Source organism: Lemur catta, chromosome 22, assembly GCF_020740605.2.
Source record: "Lemur catta isolate mLemCat1 chromosome 22, mLemCat1.pri, whole genome shotgun sequence".
Lineage (NCBI taxonomy): Eukaryota > Metazoa > Chordata > Mammalia > Primates > Lemuridae > Lemur > Lemur catta.
The window spans coordinates 23,584,434-23,605,043 of record NC_059149.1 but is presented as its reverse complement, the minus strand read 5'-3'; the positions used below and the strand labels follow the sequence as shown (position 1 = coordinate 23,605,043).

At 36.7% G+C, this 20,610-nt stretch overlaps 1 protein-coding gene across 2 annotated transcripts; it reads right to left on the bottom strand.

The window, feature by feature from the left end:
* Positions 1-1,804: 1,804 nt before the first annotated feature.
* ADAMDEC1 (ADAM like decysin 1) lies at positions 1,805-19,520 on the bottom strand. Of its 2 annotated transcripts, none has more exons than XM_045535265.1 (15): positions 19,470-19,520; positions 15,932-16,067; positions 14,758-14,876; positions 13,812-13,888; positions 12,001-12,079; positions 10,380-10,456; positions 8,981-9,167; positions 8,692-8,754; positions 7,740-7,811; positions 7,279-7,448; positions 6,828-6,909; positions 5,991-6,121; positions 4,985-5,162; positions 3,748-3,830; positions 1,805-2,508 (listed from the first exon to the last, which is right to left on the bottom strand). In XM_045535265.1, exons 2-15 carry the CDS (start codon positions 16,020-16,022, stop codon positions 2,502-2,504), a joined length of 1,416 nt encoding a protein of 471 aa, XP_045391221.1. In that variant the 5' UTR covers positions 16,023-16,067; positions 19,470-19,520; the 3' UTR covers positions 1,805-2,501. The 2 variants fall into 2 exon arrangements, with proteins under 2 accessions (XP_045391221.1, XP_045391220.1); XM_045535264.1 differs by having other exon boundaries at positions 1,805-2,512; positions 19,470-19,519.
* Positions 19,521-20,610: the final 1,090 nt, after the last annotated feature.

The window sequence follows — 20,610 nt, the reverse complement described above, 5'->3', positions numbered from 1 at the left end:
TCTTTATCATAGTAATGACGTATTTTTTTTCTGAAAAATTCTATAACTCCCAGTAAATTCTATGGGAAACATTTCATTTCAATTTGTTATTTGGGGGGTATGTCAATAACAAAGAGCCTTTAAAAAATACCTAAATCTTTAAGCGGACATTTTCATGATAAACGAAGAATCATTTCAAAATTAAAATTTATGAAATATGATATTTTAGTTAGGAAAGGACTTGGGTCTCAGACACACAGACTTAACCAAACAGCATAGCTTAATAAAGTGTAGTATAAAAGTTAGGAAGTAATATGTTTTGAGTATTTCCTTTTCTTTTAATATAACTTAATTAATTGTAAATTTATAAAAGTTGGGTTTCAGTAATGGTTGTGTTTAACAACCAGCTCACAATATTCCTTAACATTTAACGATTGACACTCCTGAGCCCCTGATAGCTGTCCCCAGCTGCCACTGGCTTTAATCCTTGCAGCTCAAGTAGTTGTACTATCAGCCTCTACCTGAGGGTGAAGTTGGGGAAAAAGATGCCTTAAGAAACATTTTTTTTCAAGGATGAATTAATGCCTTTGCAGCAATTTGGAAAGAACCGGAGACCATTATCCTAGCTGAAGTAGCTCAAGAATGGAAAAACAAACACCCCACGTGTCATCTAACAAATGGAACTAACCAATGGCCACACAAGTACACAGAGGAAAGTAAAAGTCATTGTAAATCAAGCAGGGGGCGGGGGGAAGAGGAGGAAGGCAAAAACCCACCTAACGGGCACAGTGAACACTATTCTGGTGATGGGTACATTTATAGCCCCGATTCAAGCCATGTATCAAAAAAAAAAAACCACAAAAACCTCTACCCCCTTAATATTTTGAAATAGAAAAATATGTTTTTGGAGAACAATAACAACAAAAATAGAAACCTTTTTTACCTTGGAAGAACGGGCTGGAAGTTTGTATCAGAGCAGTAGGCAGTGGAGATCCTGGCAAGGCACGTCCTGGGGCAGCACCCGGGCTGACACACACACGTGGCAAGCAGCTTCACCTGGAACACTGTCAGTGCCCGCCCACCAGTGACAGAGAGGCCAGGAAGGGGCAGATGGCCACCACCAGCAGGCAGGGTTTCCCAGGAGGCCACTGATTTCAAAGCTCAATGACTAAGGTTCTATTCTCCCAGCACTGGTATACATGGAAATTTGAGGAATTTCTCTTTTTGTGAATAATTATTAAAACATACTGAGATAACGAAACCTCGGGAAGAAGTCTAGTCTTCCTGTGTGGCTGGCCTCACGTCATTGCCCTGTACGCATTAAAAGATCATGTGACCTCTTCTCACGTGAACATAGCGCAGCCTGGCTCTCCAAGGCAATACTGCCAAGTGACCACAGGGGAAATTTTCTAATTACGTGAGGCTTCAACGCCTAACATGAACCTACAGCATGGCTTGGAAATATTCATTTTTGAAAATAACCACACAGAAAAACCTCAAACAGTTGTGTTTTTATTGGCATGATGCTTCATTAAATCAATAGATGAATGAAATCCTTCCTTTCTAGCTCAATTAAAGCTATGGGCTGGGCACAGTGGCTCACGCCTGTAATCCTAGCACTCTGGGGACGCCAAGGCAGGAGGACGGCTTGAGCTCAGGAGTTTGAGACCAGCCTGAGCAAGAGTGAGACCCTGTCTCTACTAAAAATAGAAAAATTAACCAAGCATTATGGTGCATGCCTGTAGTCCCAGCTACTCGGGAGGCTGAGGCAGGAGGATCGCTTGAGCCCAGGAGTTTGAGGTTGCTGTGAGCTACAATGACGCCACCGCACTGTAGCTGGGGAGACAGAATGAGATTCTGTCTCAAAAAAAAATAAAATAAAATAAAAAAAGAATGTAATCAATGTAGACTTCTCAAAATAAACCATTATATGTGATAATGAAAGAGATGTGCATAGTATAGGATTATACGTGATAAAATGAAAAAATGTTTATATTTAATTATGCTTGCTGTGATATAGAAAAATACCACATTTATAAGAGCAAAGTAAGGTGAACATGGAGGAGGAACATGGAACCTGATCTCTTTCTCCTCTCTGCGGCCAAAGCCTTCACCCGTCAAGTGCTCTCATTTTTTCACAGGCTATCTTAGTAAAATGAAAGAGGGCTTAAAGCACAAGTCACCTGTAATTTTACAATTCTTGATCGACTCTGAATAATTCAGCAGAGCTTTCTGAGATGTTTTGGTCAAAAGTTAGTATCTTTTGTTCTCCAAAGAGCAGAACTAGGTCGTAAATTTATGATCTTGAGAACAACATGAAAGACCAGGCTTAAACAAACAAGCAACTTCTCTAAGTACATCCATTTACCAGTTGGCTGCACTGGTAAATCTATAGAGAGTAGAATGCCAAGTGAAAAGCAAATATATCTAAGTACAGAGATAAAAATACACAAGATATCTGGCATGATTAGTGTTCTTGGTTCTTGTCCTGGCGAGGTACCCTTTCAATGAAGTCGACTTTTTCATTCACTTTCTGGTTAAAAGGGAAAAAAAAATGTTTGGAAGCCATGGTTATTATAAATTATAAAATACTATATAATAATGATAATGAAAATTTGTAGAATTCAAATAATACTAATAACCTTACTAAGAGACAATATCATTAGTTGCATTTTTTATAAGTGAGAAAACTAATTAAATATCTTGGTTCAAAGTCCCACAGCTAGTTTTTGGCAGACAAGACTAGAAATGAAGTTTCCTGAGTCTCTGTCCAATTTTCTCTCCATGGTTGTAAGTTAGATTCTAAAAAAATCTAGATCTAAAAAAAATCCAATTTTTTAAGGGCTTGGAATGATAGGTGAACAGCCTCCTGCTGGATTTTTTTTTTTTTCTTTAGATACTATGCTTCTAGTCTGGGCACAATTTCCAAAATTCCCACAGAGTGGATTCATACCATGGTTCACACAGGCTGTTAAGAGGTGCGTGGTAAATAAACAAGTGATAGTTCTTATCCTTGACCTTGTTGGTCCTTTTCTGAGAAAATGATAGTCAATGATATTTGAGTCAATTATTTTCTTTCTACTCCCTCTGCAGTTTCCATTCCAGAAAGACGGGTAGAGAATAGCTCCTCCCATACAATGTAACCTGAGTCTTTCCCCTATTAGTGATTTTTGTTGCCGTTATTGCCATTTTTATATTCAGAGAATATTTTTTACTGAAACAATACCACATTCTATGCATCTGGGTTTTCTAGCCCAATCCTATATGAATAGGATTGTATAAGACACAAAAATAATACTTATGACTCATTGAGACAACTTATAACAAAAGGAACAAAATTGCCAAATCTTATAGCCATATTCTTAAATGCTATTGATTTTCTGACTACCTTGCAAGTTACAATTATCAGCTCTTAACCAAGAATAAAATGTATTCATTACTGAGGCTATGTTTAAATATACTTTTCTTTTTCTCATTTTAGTTTGCATTAAACTCATCACCAGTAACAGGAATTTATGCAATTTTCAGCACAGATTTCGGCAGCCCTAATCTCACAGATGTCAAAGTAGCCACTTTTCTCATGAGTGTGTATGTCTATCCACCCTTAGCCATGTTCATAATGGTCACTGTCTTTTCCTCTCCAAAAGTGAGTTATTTATAAAATATAAATTGTGTTTTACTGTATTACAGAACTTAAGGGCACATCTTTCTCAAAGCTGAAATAACACTGAGACAATACTTTGGAACAAAGAAAACAAAAAGTCTTACGTGACATGGTTGGGGATGTCTCCACAGTCAGCTGCAGGCTTTAGTTTGCAGGTCAGGGCCTCACAGCACGGACTGGTGCAATCCTTCAAAGAACACACACAAGAGGGGACAGTGGGTTCAGTATTTTTCTTCCCATACACTAGGTGCATAGAATTCTGGTGCAAGAAAGCAATGAAATTCCACTTATTCAACGTAATTACTCTGCTATACAAATTTCATTAGAAATGAACAAGGACATTTAATAATAGGAAAGAAGAATTATGAGCAATGAAAACTATCCCTCAAAAGGCCAGAAATAAAGTTATCCAAGAATGACTCCAGATACATTTGGTCTAGATGGTATTAATTTAAAACTTCAAGGAAGAATATTTCTATACTATTCAAACTGTTTGAAAGTAGAGAGAAAAAAATGTTTTTTAAATCTCTAATGTATTTTACCCAGCCTGCAATTTCTCATAGTGGGACTGGCAATGAACACACACATGCACACACACACACACAATTCTTACTTATGAATACAAATGTAAAAATGTGAATAAAATACTAATAAAACCACAGATTATTAATATGATAACTCTCTAACTATGTGAGGAGTTTTTTTTTTTCTTCACCTACCATGCAAGGGTATCTCAACTGAGTAGAATAAAGTAATATAATCCATCATATTAAGAGACTAAGGTGAGAAAATAATTAATATTATTGTGATAAATGGCAAAATTTGATAAAAATTCAGCAGCCATTATTGAATTACTTAAGCACATATAAGTAACCTATAAAAAGAATGATGCATCATCATGAGAAAGAAAAGCTATATGGCAAATTGTAAAATTTATACAACACAATAAAGGATAAGGCAACAATTACTTATATTGTATGTTTTAATGGAAGTTTTTAAAAAATACCATGAGAAATAGAAAAATATGGAAATAATTGAAAAGTATATTTTCATTATTGTCTGTGATACAATTCTCTACCAGAAAAAAAAAGATTTTGAAAATAATTGATAAGTCACTAAGATAGCTGCTTAAGATAAAAATATCATCATAAATAATGCTAATGAATTAGAACTTGAAATAAAAAAGACAATATTACACATACTTACAGCAGAAAGAAAACTAGGAAAATACTTCAGAATAGACTTTTGAAATGTATGAGAACTGCGTGATGAACTGTGTACATACATTTTCTGAGAAACTTTAAAGGCAACTTGTATTTTAAACCTCATCTATTTTCATACCTTAGGAGAGCCACAATCACAGTCTTCTCCCACTTCCAGAAGTCGGTTCCCACACACTGGTTTTGTCATTATGTTTTTAGGGACAGGCGCTTGCAGCAGGCACTTTGGTTTCTGAGATAAAAGGTATCTTTCAAAGTGTAAGCGGCAGGATGCACTGAAATCTTTCGGGAATTTTGAACTGTAACCAGAAGAAAACTCAGATATAACATGATACACAGTGTGCTGGCTTTTGTGTGATAAATGAACAAGAGAATCTGACTTATCTGATCATATGACGCAGTTCAATCTAAATTCCAAATTTAGTAACTGTTGAGGAATTCCCTGTATTAAATGTGGGGGCCAGTAGAGCATTCATACTGATGGGAATTTTTTTTCCCTAGAGACCCAGTGCAGGGCTGGAAGAATTTAAACTTTCACGTGGATTCAGTATTGTCCCTAAATGATAACAGTGATGACCATTACCATTTATTATCATCTGCTCATCTTGCTTTGAGGGATGAGTGGTAAGAGATAAGAGTAATGAATCAGCGAAGGGAAATAATTGCAGACTTCTAGGATCTACGGACATATTTCTCTTCATATTCATGAGCACTTTAAGAATAAGGTATGTTTTCTTCATTTTTCTATCCCAAGTCTTTGCAAAACGCCCGGCATTAACAGGTGATTTACTAACTATGTAATACTGATGGGTTGATTGATGACAGAAAAATAAGATGCTGTCATCATCTTAATTATTCTTGAAAACTATGATATCATTTTAAGTTAAAAATATTTTAAGTTAGAATAATAGGGTCACCACACTATAAGCTTCGTGTTGGCACATTTGGAAATGTTAAAGAGTGAGCCCTGATAGCTGGTCAAACCTGTGCTTCAAGAGACTGGAGATTAACTAATGGGATACACAGCCTTTAGGGGAAAAAAATGCCCATCCAACATACATAGATGGCATCTGAATTCTTCAAGTTTTTGGAAATATTTGTTTTTCTCCAGGGGGACAAGATCTCACCTCAGATATTGATTCATCACACAACTGCCAGAGGGACATTTAGTGTCATACGGAACATCAGGCATCCCTAGGACATGGCCCAGCTCATGTGACATCACTCCTACAAGAGCCACACTGTTCTTTCTTTTAGCCTGGAAAAAAGTGGAAACTTCTATTACTTCCTATTCAGTTAGTTCTCCATTGTTGCCATTGTTATCAGTGTGCAGCACTTAAAAATAGCTTGAGAAACGAAAAATAAGGAATCGCTAAGCTTCTCTTATTGTCATTGTTTATTGCAAAATATTGAAAGAACATTTGCAATGGTTGGGTCCTACGAATGCAATAAACATTGGTGCTCAATAAATATTTGTTGAACTAATAGATACTAAGTTTTCAGTAAACAAACCATGGTTAAATTAATTACATTCTTTATAGGAAGTACTAATAGCTATTATATCAGAGGTCTCCAAAACCTATTATTATCATGCTATGTCGTTAGTAGTGCTTGCACGTACGTGCACCTTTATTCCTTATCATATTTCTCTGGACACAGATACTGGAAATGACTAATTTAGAGTTAGCCCCGGCCACAGAAGGTACTGGAATCCCCACTCGGTTTCAATAATCCCGCTCTCATTCCCTAACATGTACTAAAGAATGAAGGCTTCTGGGAAGGCCACTATAAGGGGATATTCTCTTTCATAATCCGAGGAATCTTCAGCGCAATAATCTGGCAGTAGTTTCATTCCTACTTTGATTTATTGATTCCGCAAATGTTCATTGTGTCAACTCTGTATAAAGCATCATGCTGGTCTTCATAAAAGACACAGAGCCACAGGGAACTTGAAGTTTACAAACCTCAATAACAGCCACTGAAGATGGAGAACACAAGGAATTCGACGCTGCCATTCCTATACGTCGATTGCTGAAGCCAATCCCGCTATATGAAAGTTACAGATACATTGTTACAATCTGAGTCTTTAGACCCATTAGCTTTTGTTAATCATGTTACAGAATTCCCTGGCTGCCCTAACCTTCTTATTTAATGTATTCACTAGGGCCCAGGAAAGCCTCTATTATTCTGTAGCATTATAATGGCCACAGATTGTTATCTCACATCCGAGAGCTCATTCTACTGATCCGATATAGGCCTCCAATATTCTCACAGGTGCACTGCTAATGGTAGAACTTCAAGCATTTTGACAATTGATAGGGGAGATATGATTTAGCAGAAATTTTTGCCAACGAACCTCAGGGATAACTATCCATTCTGCCTATGTACACCTGGGCCTGGCCAGCATATGCTCACCTGAGAAGCTGAGCATGGTCATGTATCTTCTTTTTCCCCAGGTTAGAACTATGCCACTTCAGGAAGTTGTTAAAGATGGTGCCTGTCTCAGGTACCACGTTTATCTTATCACCATCAGACCAGATTTCCATACCGACCAAGGCCACGTGAACATCTATGGTGTTATAAATCTGTGGAAAGAGCATTTTTCTTCATGAAAATATTTGGTATTCCTTTAGTGCTTGAGAGCTTTTGCTAGCCATAAGTGATAGACCACAAGTGATGAATTTCTATTTTGAAAACAAAAATCCTAGAAGTTGCCTTCTACAAAATATGGGATTTTACCTTGATGGTGGATCACTGTTTTTCCCAGAACTGCTGACCCTACGGCACTGTGACCCTCTTAGCCCCGTGTTGGTGGGATCATAGAGAAACTCCAAGCTTCTAGGTAGAAACACAGGTTTATATGATAGATATCTCACCACATTGAGTAGGTTCACCACGTCAAACACGAAGCTTCTTATCAGCGTTAGATTCTCCTTATAATTCTTATACTGTAAAATACAAAATGCAAAGTATAATTAAACACCAAATTAAAATGAGAAAGCTGATGGAGTACAGGATTTCACATTTTAAGAAAAAAATATACATTTAACATAATTTATATTTATTTATATAAATAAATAACAATCTATTTATTGCTTGACTAAATTACGTATGACTCTGTGCGTCAATAAATTCTATTTCAAATGGAAGAGTTTTTTGGTAAGAGAAAAGTTAGGCATTCATATAAAATGCTAGTGTTCTTCATTTTCAAGTTAAATAAATCAAATTAATAATGTGCATGCTTTGCTACCAATTATTAAAATTTGATTTTTATAAAATTTTATTATTATTAAATTATTGATAATTTATTAACAATTATGTTAATGATTAATTATAATTTTATAATTAATTACATTATAATTATTAATATAAATTATTAAGTATTATTAAAATTTGATTACAGAGCAATATTTGCTAGGTAGTAACAGATTCTAGCATGTTTTTTCTCTATATACAGTAACATAATTTAGAAGTTACATGTAGTTTTTTGTCAACTTTATATATAATAGTTATATTAAATATATATTTGTGTTTTAAATGTAGAAATATTTTAATAACTCATCCTTTTTTATTTTGCATTTTGTGGTTGACTTCCTATGGCTAGCTGGTGTTAAGTATAGTGTCCTCATTTGAATATTTTGGTGGCAGATGGATATTAAAGGCAGTGGGGAGATAAAAACTATTGCTGGCCAGGGAGGTAGAACAGACAAGACAACCAGGTGGTCGGACAGCATTCTTAGCTAGAGCAGCTCACTGCTTGCTTTTTCTTGATAAGTAAACTTAACAGTGGACTAACCTCACCAGGAGGCACACATAGTTCATACTCACAAAGGCATTATCCAGCACCAAAAAGAGATCAATGTATTTCTGTGCCTGAAGGAAATCTTCTTGCTTTACAAAGAATAAAAGATCATTGTTAATAATTGTCCTTATTCTAAAAGATTAAAAAGCTTACAAAGATTTTTTTCCCCTCCACAGAGAGAAGTTATACTGAAGAATACATACATACATTCCAGGCTTTATACACATTAGTCATTGCTGAGCACATGAGTCTATCTCATGTCATTACTGAGACAACAGAAATAAATGATGCGGTAAGAGAATTACATATACTCACCTCTGGGCTTTCTAGTGACCTAGAAGTTCGAATCAGGCCTTGTTTCCTGCCGACACTCCTCACACCACATGTCTCATTAGTTGGGTCTAGTTCCTCCTGGCTATATACGAGGACAGCATGTTCTTTCTGGTCGGAACTTTCCAGAGGCTTTATCAGGTATCTTTGCTCATGATGTGTGAAGTACCCTCTGTGAGATACAAAGACGACTTGTATTTCAGGATTTCCTAACACAAAAAGTCACGTTTACTCCTTGGAATGAACTGATGTCTCTCCTCATCTTAATTTCACACATAACATTTTCATTCTTAGACTTTTCAGCTAACTTTTGCTAATTTAAGTGATAATCAGTATTTTTTAACATAAAATAAAGCTTAAGTTATTTATCAAGAGAATTCTAAACAAGAATTACCACCAAGATAAAGCAATTCCAAACAATTTGGGATCTGCACCATGAGCATGGGAAATATTTTCCCATAGTTTATTTACCCATTTAACAAATATTCCTTGGCAGATCCCAGGAATATAATGGGGAGTGGAGTAAAAGAATATTTAAATGCCAAGAACCACAGAGGAGAGAAAGAACGATTAGTGCGCCAGCCAGAGTAACAAGTCGGGACTAGCTGTAGTTTAAAGAATCCCTCCTTCTAGTAAAATAATTAGGTTCAGAAATAGAAAGTGAATCCACATGATGAAATATTACAATGCCAACATAGTCATTAAAAATGATATCCGTGAAGGTATTTTATGAGTTAGGAAAAACTTATGATGTCATGTTAAGTATGAACCATGTTGGAAGACCAATTCTGTGTTTTATTTCATATTTCAACCATGTGAAAGATATATTTGTTTACATGCATAAAAGGCTGTAAATATGGCAAAATGTTAACAATAGTGATCACACAGAGGTCAGATTTTGTAGTAGTTGTTACTATCTTATCTGTGCTTTTTTTTTTTGCTTTCCAAATTTTGTCCAGTGGACAAGAATTAGCCATGTAAGCAGAAATACATACACACACTTTAAAAAATTAAGTTCAACTGGGATGACTGTATGGTAGAATCTTCTAGCAAACAAAACACAATTGTTGCAGAAAGCAGGGTGGACAAACTTGGAAATGGATTCAGATATCATTTTTATTTCTTTTTCTTTCAGATATCATTAAAGTCTGGAGTGCAGCACTTGTGTTTAACATCACCTGGCCCCACTCCTCCTAGCACAGCAGATTATGAAACAAGTACAAGGGTGAGACTTCATTCTTCACTTCAAACACAAAGAGTCAGAATTTTAGCAATGGAGAAAAATTTACCAAAATAGTAAGAAGACATAATAATGTCCAGGAAGACTTCATTCTGTGTAACAAAATGCTGTACGATGTTTAATATTTTTGATAATGGCTCTCACCTCAACCCATCACAGGTACTAATGCTGGCAACAGAATCCTTTTCATTTAGGATGTTTCCTTCATAGTAACAATGTTCCTGGAGTGGGAAAAAAACAGGCTTTACAAGAAAAAAATATATGTATATAAATATGTACATGCGCATATATATATGCTATGAGAATACACAAATCATAGTTGTGAGGGGAGCTGCCATCTTGAATATGTAGGAAAGTTTTTCAAGTAGTGACTGTGGTCAGACCAATTCCCAGAAACAAAAACAGTGAGAACCTTAGAGGTTTTATGAATTGCTCCACAGCTGACCCTGGGAACTCCCCATATTTGGGGCTAAGCTGCTTTTCTGACTCTAATTTGCACTAAGGAAAAGTCCAGGGAGGTTAAACCCAAGTGGGCTCATGGCGAAAGTGGATATTGCCTCTGAGATGTAGCTAGTTCCCTTGGGATTCATAGTACTCCTGGTGGGCTCTCAGGCTTGGGGGCAAACTTTCAGGAATTCGGCTCTCGTGTATTGAGTCTTGAAGGCACTATGCATCACATGTTAATAAAATGAGGCACCTATTTTTTGGGACTCTGGAGTCCTCTAGATGCCACACTATCACTCTTGAGCTCCTCTGACTGATTCTGTCACCATTTAATTGGTCTATTAGTGGAATCCCTTTACTAGTCCCCCAAACCCAGAACATTTGTCTACAACTAGAGATTCAGATATGGTTGCTGGTCCATATCGGTAAAGTTAGGGGTCCACTTATGTGGAATGATCTAAGAAAGCTAATTTTAAAACTCTGGTTAAAAAGAAGCTGATTTGCCTAAGGATATGAAATTTCATATCTGTATTCCCACCCCCCTTTGGAAGAAACCTCGTCAACCTAAACATTGTCTCATAGATGACCTGGCAAAGGTACCACATTATGTACCATCAGCCATTAACATTTGAGCATGAATTAATTTATCAGATACTTTCCTCTGAAGACAATGTTAGCAAAAATCCAAATATTCATGAACTAAGAATTTTGGTGAGTGAAGGCAACAAAGAGGCATGTTGTGTCACAACTTTTGTCTTTTTTTTTTTTTTTTGAGAGACTCATATGTGTTTAGAGGATTGCTCTGAGAAACTCTTAGCTTGGGAACACCTCTTGATTGAGCTTTTTTGTATTTTCTTCCCTTTCTTCCCTGATTCTCTATGCCATGATTGTTTATGTCTGACATCTGGGCCCTTTTAGCATTATCTAAAAGATGGTAGTTTAACCAAACATAAAAAATATTAATTAAATAATTGATATTCCATTGCTGACCCTAGGATGAAAGCATGTATCTTCAGAAAACGGTAAATAGTGACATGAGGTTTCAAGTACCTATAGAGGAGAATATTTCTAACTTCTGGATAAGATAGCTCTAGGGAGAAGTGAACCTTTGGTTGGTTCTAAGAATGCGACACTTAAAAGCCTCCTGCTACTCCTACCTTTAAAAGCTGATTGTGGTTTTCAATCTGTTGTCTCACTGGTTACAGATTAGCACTTTCCTTTCAAGTTCTTTGATTATTTTTTTAAAGTTGTCCCTGGACCTATGAATTTTACAATGTGAGCAGCAGATCCCAAAGAGTCCTAGAAAGCATTCAGATCCTACCAGGTCCTCAGGGCGTGTGGTGATTTCCTCTCCTCTGGGTGAGTAAACTGTTTCAGTGTAGTCTGGCCCCAGCAGATGCCTGTAGAGAGCAAAAAGCTGAATGAAACAGTCAGGGTGGTCATAAACGCAGATTTTCCTGATTCAGTCTTCAGCACTAAAGAAGCAAAAATGTCTACCATGAGAAATAGCTAACATTCTGATTCATTGATCCTTTTCCAATGTTGGAATCCTGCTGCCGAAGCCAATCAAAGTGTTAGTTATACCTGTTGCACCTGAAGGAGGAAAGCCCCTCAGTCACCTCTCAGCTGCAAATTCTCTACTTTCAGATGAGTCATTTGGGATTTTTTGCACCAGGAATACAACCTCCACAGAACCTCTGAAGGGTGCTGAGTCACAAATATACATAAAGGACCATTGTATTCAGGAAGACGTTTACTAACTACTATAGAACCAGGTGAAACCCCATCCACTGGGATTTATCTCAAAGCTTTGTACCTTGAATCAGCCTTGGGCATATGCTCTTATGAACAATCAATAGGGCAGATAGACAACCTATAGAAAGGGAGAAAATATTTGCATGCTATATATCTGATAGAGGGCTAATAACCAGAATCTACAAAGAACTCAAGCAAATTAGCAAGAAAAAAAATCAAGCAACCTCATTAAAAGTGAGCAAAACACATGAACAGAAGCTTTTCTAAAGAAGATAGACTAACGGCCAATAAAACATATGAGAAAATGCTCAACATCTCTAATTATCAGAGAAATGCCAATCGAAACCACAGTGAGATATCACCTAACTCCAGTGAGAATGGCTTTCCAGAAAGTCCCAAAACAATAGATACTGGTGTGGATGCTGAGAGAAAGGAACACTTATACACTGCTGGTGGGACTGCAAACTCAGGCAACCTCTATGGAAAATAGTATGGACATTCCTCAAAGAACTAAAAATAGACCCACCATTTGATCCAGCAATCCCACTACTGGGTATTTAAAACCCAAAGGGGAAAAAAAGTCATTTTATCAAAAGGACACTTGCCCTAGAATGTTTATTGCAGCACAATTCACAATCACAAAGATGTGGAATCCCCCCACATGCCCATCAGTTCATGAGTAGATTAATAAAATGTGGTAATATATACACCATGGAGTACTACTCAGCCATAAAAAATGAATTAATACCTTTCGCAACAATCTGGATGGAACTGGAGACCATCCTCCTAAGTGAAGTATTCCAAGAATGGACAAACAAACACCACATGTGCTATTAGACTGGAACTAACCAGTCATCACTCATGTGCACAGATGGAAGTAAAACTCAACAGAAATCATACAGGTGGGAGAAGGAAGGAGGGAATGTGTGAAATCATACCTCACGGGTACAGTGTACACTATCAGGGCAATGGGCATACTTGTGACTTTGATTCAAGCAGTACAAAAGCAATCCATGTAACCAAAACATTTGTACCCCTGTAATATTCTAAAATTTAAAAAAAATGAAGAAAAAGAAAAATAAAGTAATGGAAAGCTGCATCAAAGGTTTGGGTTTACCTGGGTAGAATAGATGTCCAGTAAGTTCCTGGAAGGTCAAGGAAGAAAGTCATTTATATGTGTAGCTCTTTTTGCTTTACACTTTGCATATAATTTCCATGGAAAGCATCAACCTTCTTAGGTAACATTAGCACAAACTAAAGCTCAACATACTTCATGACTTCTATCTCAAAACACACTGAAAAGAGCCTCAAGAAAAATCTTTTTCCACATTCTTTTAATATAATCCAGTGATGAGATTTTCAGGAGGTACGACTTACTTGGTTTTTTGTAGGTGAAGAATGACTTCTTCTCCATTTAATATAATCTGATACTGAACTTCAGGTTCATATCTTTCCTGAAAATATTTAATGGTATAATTACCTCAAATAGTTTGTATTTCTGAACCTATATAAAATAGTTATAATAACATGTGTAGTATATACTGGAAGAATAATCATAAATGCATATAGGATAAAAGCAGTTCTCTTATGTTAAGATATGTAAAATAAAGCAAATTGTACATTAAGAAGGACTTGTAAGGACACATCATTTCCCTTAGTGTGCAGTATACTGTCCTGTGTACCACAACGGATCACCAAAGGAATAATATTATAAGTTTTATATTTTTCTTACTTTAAAACCAAACCAAATCCTCTAAAGAAAGCCAACCAACAACCTACTAAGAATCAAATAAGGTAAAATTACAAAATGAGGGAAATATTCATAACAACGGAATAATCAAAGAGTTGATATTCTTAATAAACTTTAAAAATCTTGTTAACTGCTGAGATAAAGTTGAATTCTCCATTATAGACCAAATGGTTGAGGAAAAGGCAATTCGCTGGAGGAAGGGAGTTGGGAGATGAGGGGAAGACATGAGCTAAGTGAGGCTGGCAGGGAACAACATCTCCTTCTAGAAACAGCTCCCCTTTCTGTGCTCCTTCTCCCCCAACCCCCCAAATTTGAAGAAATTTCAAAGCAGCTTTATCTTTCCTTATGAAGTAAGACAGATAAACACCCTATTGCTTAACTGGAATACCACTCTGAGAAATCACATCTTTCCTTTGAGAAATCGCCTCTACAAAGGGGAACAGTATACGTGGGCTCTGAAGTGAAACTAGTATTAATAGATGTTAATCCTGATGTCATGTCTATTCGTGAAAAACCTCTCTGTTGTCTCTTCAGATGGCTGTAAAATCCACCACAGTCATTCACGTCACTTACCTCTTCGCCATGCTTCTCTGTCTGGTTGTTCTCGATCTCCCTCTTGTGTAAAATGTGTAGTTTTTTAGGACGAACTACTTCATGGAGCTTTAATTCAGGTGTTTGCTTTATGGCTATTGCTAGAGAAAGAGAGATAACATTGATATAAAATATTTCAAGGTTTCGTTTTCTTTTATTAGCTGGTTTGTTGAAAGGGCTTGGAAGACTAAATTTCTATCTAGCGAGCGAACATTATGAAGACCAAGTTGATTCTCCTACCTCAGCATTGACGACAAAGAATTTTTTTTGCTCATCCCCTCCCCAATTCTGGAAAGACATGAAGATTATAAAATAATTCTTGGACCACAATGCCCAGAAAAGATATGCAAATTGGATCAAAATGTATGCTAGAGTCAGCCCTACACATGCAACCTTTGCACAGCACCATTGAGCAATTGATAATTTTGTGGTGCGGTTAGGTAGCTTTTTTTGCTAGGTACTTAGCCTGTTTCAGTATAGGATTTACCAAAAATGTGTTTTTTATATGTGGAAATGTGCAGGTTCACAGCGTGACTTTTAACATGCTTATCGTGGGACCACTAGTAAAATAACCATTGATGACATCCATGGACTTAATTTATTTGTGGTATAATACAGGTGGAAAAGTGGTTATCAAATTGGTTCATCTATCAATAATCAACCTCAAAGAAAAAAAGAGTTATTTTTCCAGGACTCATCTTTTTGAGTCTCATCTCTTTGAGGACTCACTGTCATTCCACTTTTGAGAATCTTTCTTAAGAATGTATCCTAAGACACAGATTTTTTAAAACAGCTTTGATTTATGAAGATATTAATAAAAATTTACTAGTAAAAAGATATAATGCATAGAGCAATAGGTAATTTTGGTTCATCTATTTTAGAAAATATTGTACAAATATAAAATTTGTTATTTGTTAAAATATATAGTTTTGAAAAAAAATGACAAGTTTTATATAGTGATTTAAAATATCTTAAAATACCCCAAAAGAAAGATTTATATATATATAGATACAGTTTGCTTTTGTAGAGAGAGAGGTGGAAAATATACCAAAATGCAAGCAGTAGTGATCTGGCATCATAAAAGCCTATGACATTTCTTTAAATAATCATCAAACAATTTGACTTTTATGTAAAATGCCAATATATTAGTGCTTACCTTGGGTTTGAATAACAAGCCAGAATACAGAAAGTAGGACCCAAGACAACATGTTGGATACTGTAGGTAGCTTGAAAGTCACACACAGCATGAAGATGTGGTCTCCCCAGCTGTCCAGTTTTATCTTCCCCCTTTTCTAGAAGTTGAAAAGAGAAATATAAACTTCAACTTTCCTGTAAAATTGGAGAATGTTTCTTAATAGTGCTGGGAAATTGCAAAAAGAATTTGCAGTGTCAAGATCATGAGAATGTTCCCCATTTATGAGAGGTATTTACAGCTGTGGTTACAGCTTATTAATGACTCACATCTGGACAGCTGTTTGCCCCTGGTGTTCCTATAGCAGTGGGAATGTACGAACTGGGATTGAGGTGCCTGCATGCGTATGTACATAGGCACCAAACTGAATCATTACTGTTATCATTCAGTGTCACTATATAAATGGATCGACAAATTCAGAACCTACATTTGAGGAACTGACAGAGAGCAGAGAATCTAAAAACCACCAAAGTCCTAAACAAGCCAGGATATTGTAAATCTCACACACCCTCAGTCTTCTTATATGTAAAAAGCAGATGCTGATAATATCAACTACCTCGAGCTTATTTTGAAATTCATCTGCGTTTACATACACACACCCACACAAAAACTATAAAGAAATGTGGAAATGTACTTAATCTCCACAGTGTTAGCCTCAACCAAACTATTCTGCATAGGAAATATGTTTGATGTATGCTATGAGTTCTCAGAAAAATAACAATATTTCTCTTACCACAAAAATGATAAATTTTTATGATCAAAAAAGCATACAGAGGGAAAAAGGCTAATCACCCAGTAGTCCAACATCAAGAAATGACCTCTGTTAACATTTTGACAATTTATTTTCATTTTACCTTTATGCACTAACAAAAGGTAAGAAATTGAAAGAAAATTAATTTTGTTGTACAAAGGGTTTGAGAAACTTTTTTGCCTTATATCATGACAAGCATTTTCATGATATTGAATATTAAGACATTATTTTAATGATTTTAATATGTAATGTGTGGTTGTATAAATTTATTTGATTGAATTTCTGGTTACTTGTTTAGGATACATTTCTAGAAGCGGTATTATTTAGTTAAAAAGGGTAAATCAACTTGAGATTGTTGGTATACATTTTCCCAGAGCTTTTCAGAGAGTTAGTGCCAAATTAAATTTCTATTTATAGAGTTTTCCCCATCTAAAACCCTATGCCCTCCAACTACTGAACTTCCTTTTCACTGCTGTATTTGGGAGTTTCCCATCATTTGACTTTAAGTTTTAAAGTCACCTCTTTATTCTTTTTATTCTTCTTCAACTTTCCCTGGAATTAATAGTATTTTCTCCATAATTTGTATTTCTTTTGCTGGTCCAGAAGATAAGCATTCTTCTTATATCCTCTACAAGTTACCATTAAAATTTTAACAAAGTATAATATTAATTAATATTTCTATGATCAAATATTTCTATGTATTTGGGAGTTTCCCATCATCTGACTGTAAGTTTTAAAGATACCTCTTTATTCTTTTTATTCTTCTTCAACTTTCCCTGGAATTAATAGTATTTTCTCCATAATTTGTATTTCTTTTGCTGGTCCAGAAGATAAGCATTCTTCTTATATCCTCTACAAGTTACCATTAAAATTTTAACAAAGTATAATATTAATTAATATTTCTATGATCAAATAATAAATGATCCTGGAATGACTTAACTCTTATCAGTGTTCTACCCTTTGCCACTTCACATGTTGTGGTCAAGTAATTTTAGTTTTACCCTGCTTCTGACCCCTATGTTACTCATTATTTTTTGTGTGTGTTTTATGTTAGGTCATTAAATATGAAATGTCCAATTTTCACTCAAAAGTGTAGTTTATTATATTTCAAAGAAGAAGGAGTACAATTAATCAAAGTTTGTGCCTAAACTATTGACACAGTTTTGCCATCTTAACAGTAGCTTGTTCATGCCAGCAGTGAAGAAGCCTGGAGAGCAAGTGGTGATGAAATTGCAAAAGGCATTTTCCTCAGCTGTTGAGAATTGAATATTTTTCCTTGCAAGAAGTGGTCCAAAGCCTGCAAGAAGTGGTAGTCAGTGGGTGCAAGGTCTGGTGAATATGGTGGATGACAAAGAGTTTCCAAGTCCAGCTTCTATAGTTTGAGCAAGGTTGTTTGACATGTGGTTGAGCATTGCCTTGCAAGAGGATTGGCCTGTCTCTATTAACCAATCTCAGCTGCCTAATCACAAGCATCCTCATCAGTTCATCCAATTAGTTGCAGTAGAAATCCGCCGTAGTCAATTGACCAGGTTGCATGACGCTGTGGTGGATAATACCAGCTCTGGACCACCAAACAGGCACCAGTAGCTTTTTTGGATGAATATTAGGTTTTGGACTGTGTCTCAACACTTCGTCTTTATCCAACCATTGTGCCGAATGCTTGTGATTGTCAAAAAGAATCCATTTTTCATCACAGGTAATAATACGGTGTAGAAACAGTTCACCTTTATGTTGTGACAGCAAAGAAAGACAAGGTTTGAGATGATTTTTCTTCTGATGCTGCTTTAATTCACGTAGAATCCATCTACCCAGCTTCTTTACCTTCCTGATTTGTTTCAAATGGTCCAGCATTGTTGGAAGAGTAGGTTGAGAAGGACTCGCTTCCACTATAGCTTTCAGCTCATGATTATCCACCTTGGTCTCAGGTCACCCACGTGACTCATTTTCAAGACGAAAATCCCCAGAACGGGACTTCTCAACCCATCGATGTACTGTGCATTCACTAGCCACATCCTTCCCAAACACTCCATTGATATTTCGAGCTGTCCGCGCTGCATTGGTTCCATGACGGAACTCATATTCAAAACTAACACGAATTTTTGACTTATCCATGGTTTCACAAAAATTGCTGTAAAAAAAAATGTGAAAGATAATCACAAGCCAAAACGTGCATTTGCAAGACTGTGGATGTACCTTCACCATAAAAATAAAACAAGTGTCAAAGTGAAAGTCAGAGATATCCACTGTCAAACTTAGTACTTAAGGAAATCGGACATTTCATACTTAATAACCTAGTTCCTATGCTCCTTTCTAAATTACTCATGTTTATCACCTTCTTTGCTTGTAGGTTCTTTAACCATCAGTACTTTTTAATTTTTTTTTTAATTAACTGTATTGTTCATGAAACGTATGCATTAATGAATCCTTTCGTTAGAGTTTTCTTGGAGCGAGACAAAACGGAGCCAGGAGGGCTTAGCCACGACCCCTGATCCTGGCTCCGGCCTGCGGGGAGTGCGGGCCCTGACACCTGCGGGGTGTGCGGTGGGCGAGGCGGGCAGGCCAGGTGTGCGGTGACGTGAGCCGGGCGGGACAGCGGGACGACAGGTAAGCCGGCCACCGCCAGCAGGTGGGGCGGGGGCGCTGCAGGTGCGCAGGCTCGGGGCGTGCCCCTCGTGGCTGCTGCCGGTGGTCGTGATTGTGTCAATCAAAGGTGCATTTGCACCCGGGCTTCTGCGTAAAGGCCCCGCTTACCTGCTCTTAGCACCTCGGTTCGTGCGCCTTCCCTCCAACCTCCCTTCAACAAGGTCTCCGGAACATGGAAAACCGTCGCCACGCTCCCAGTCGCCCTTGGTTACAGCTGCCTCACTGCAGTCTGACTTTTAACCGTGCCAGTGCTGGACGCCCTGTAGCGGGCCCTTTTTCTAATTAGGAAACTTCTTAACGCTTCCCATTTTGAGGGGAAGAAACCGAATGCTAGCCAGATGCACAAACCAGGTTCCGCACCCCTCATTGTACTCAAACAAAAGAATTTTCTGATCCTTTTGGAGCACACTGGAGCAGCTTGCTGTAATTTCTTACACTGAGCAATGCCTTAAGCTCACCAAGCAAAGTGATTTTGTCTTCTTGAAAGCAAAAAATAAGTACTTACCACTGGTTGAATTTCTAAGCAGCCAGAACTGCAAAAATAAGGTGTTTAAGAGAAACTGTTGTAAAAATATCTTAATAAATTGACATAACTAGGGTAATTATTTCCTGCTCTTGGTATTATAAATTATTATGACACGTTTTGGGGCCAAGAATAGCTTGAGTCAACCAACAATAAAAAGTGTGTAACAATGTATAAAAAGACCACGAGCCCAGAACCAGGTAATTCTCAACTTAAAAATCTTTGAGTTACAAAGGCTTTCAGAGTAGGGCAACTTTAAATCCATTTAATTCATATTAATTTATGCATCTTTACAAGACACAATGGATCACTATTTTCCTTTTTAGGACCCTATGTATTAAGTAATGCGGGCCCAAAATAAATGTCCACTTTAGGGCAGAATGCTTTACAATTTTCATTTTTAAAAATGCATTCATGGAGAGAGAGTGTGCTTCTCTGTCTTTTAGCTAATGGTAGAAATATCTAACAGTTCGGCTTATGACATTTAGGGAACATCTCTGATTTACTGGATAATTCTGTGAGTCCAGTACCTTTTTACTAATAGTCCATATATAACCTTTTTCTAAGATTTTTCACACTGAATCTTTTATTCCCCAACTCAGGTATCCGCATTTTACAGTTTGGAGGCATTGTTACCTTTAATTTCATCTAAACCTTCAGCCTGGTGATGCCAGACTAATTTTTCTAATCCTCTGCATCTGTTTATAAATAGATTAATATGTGGCA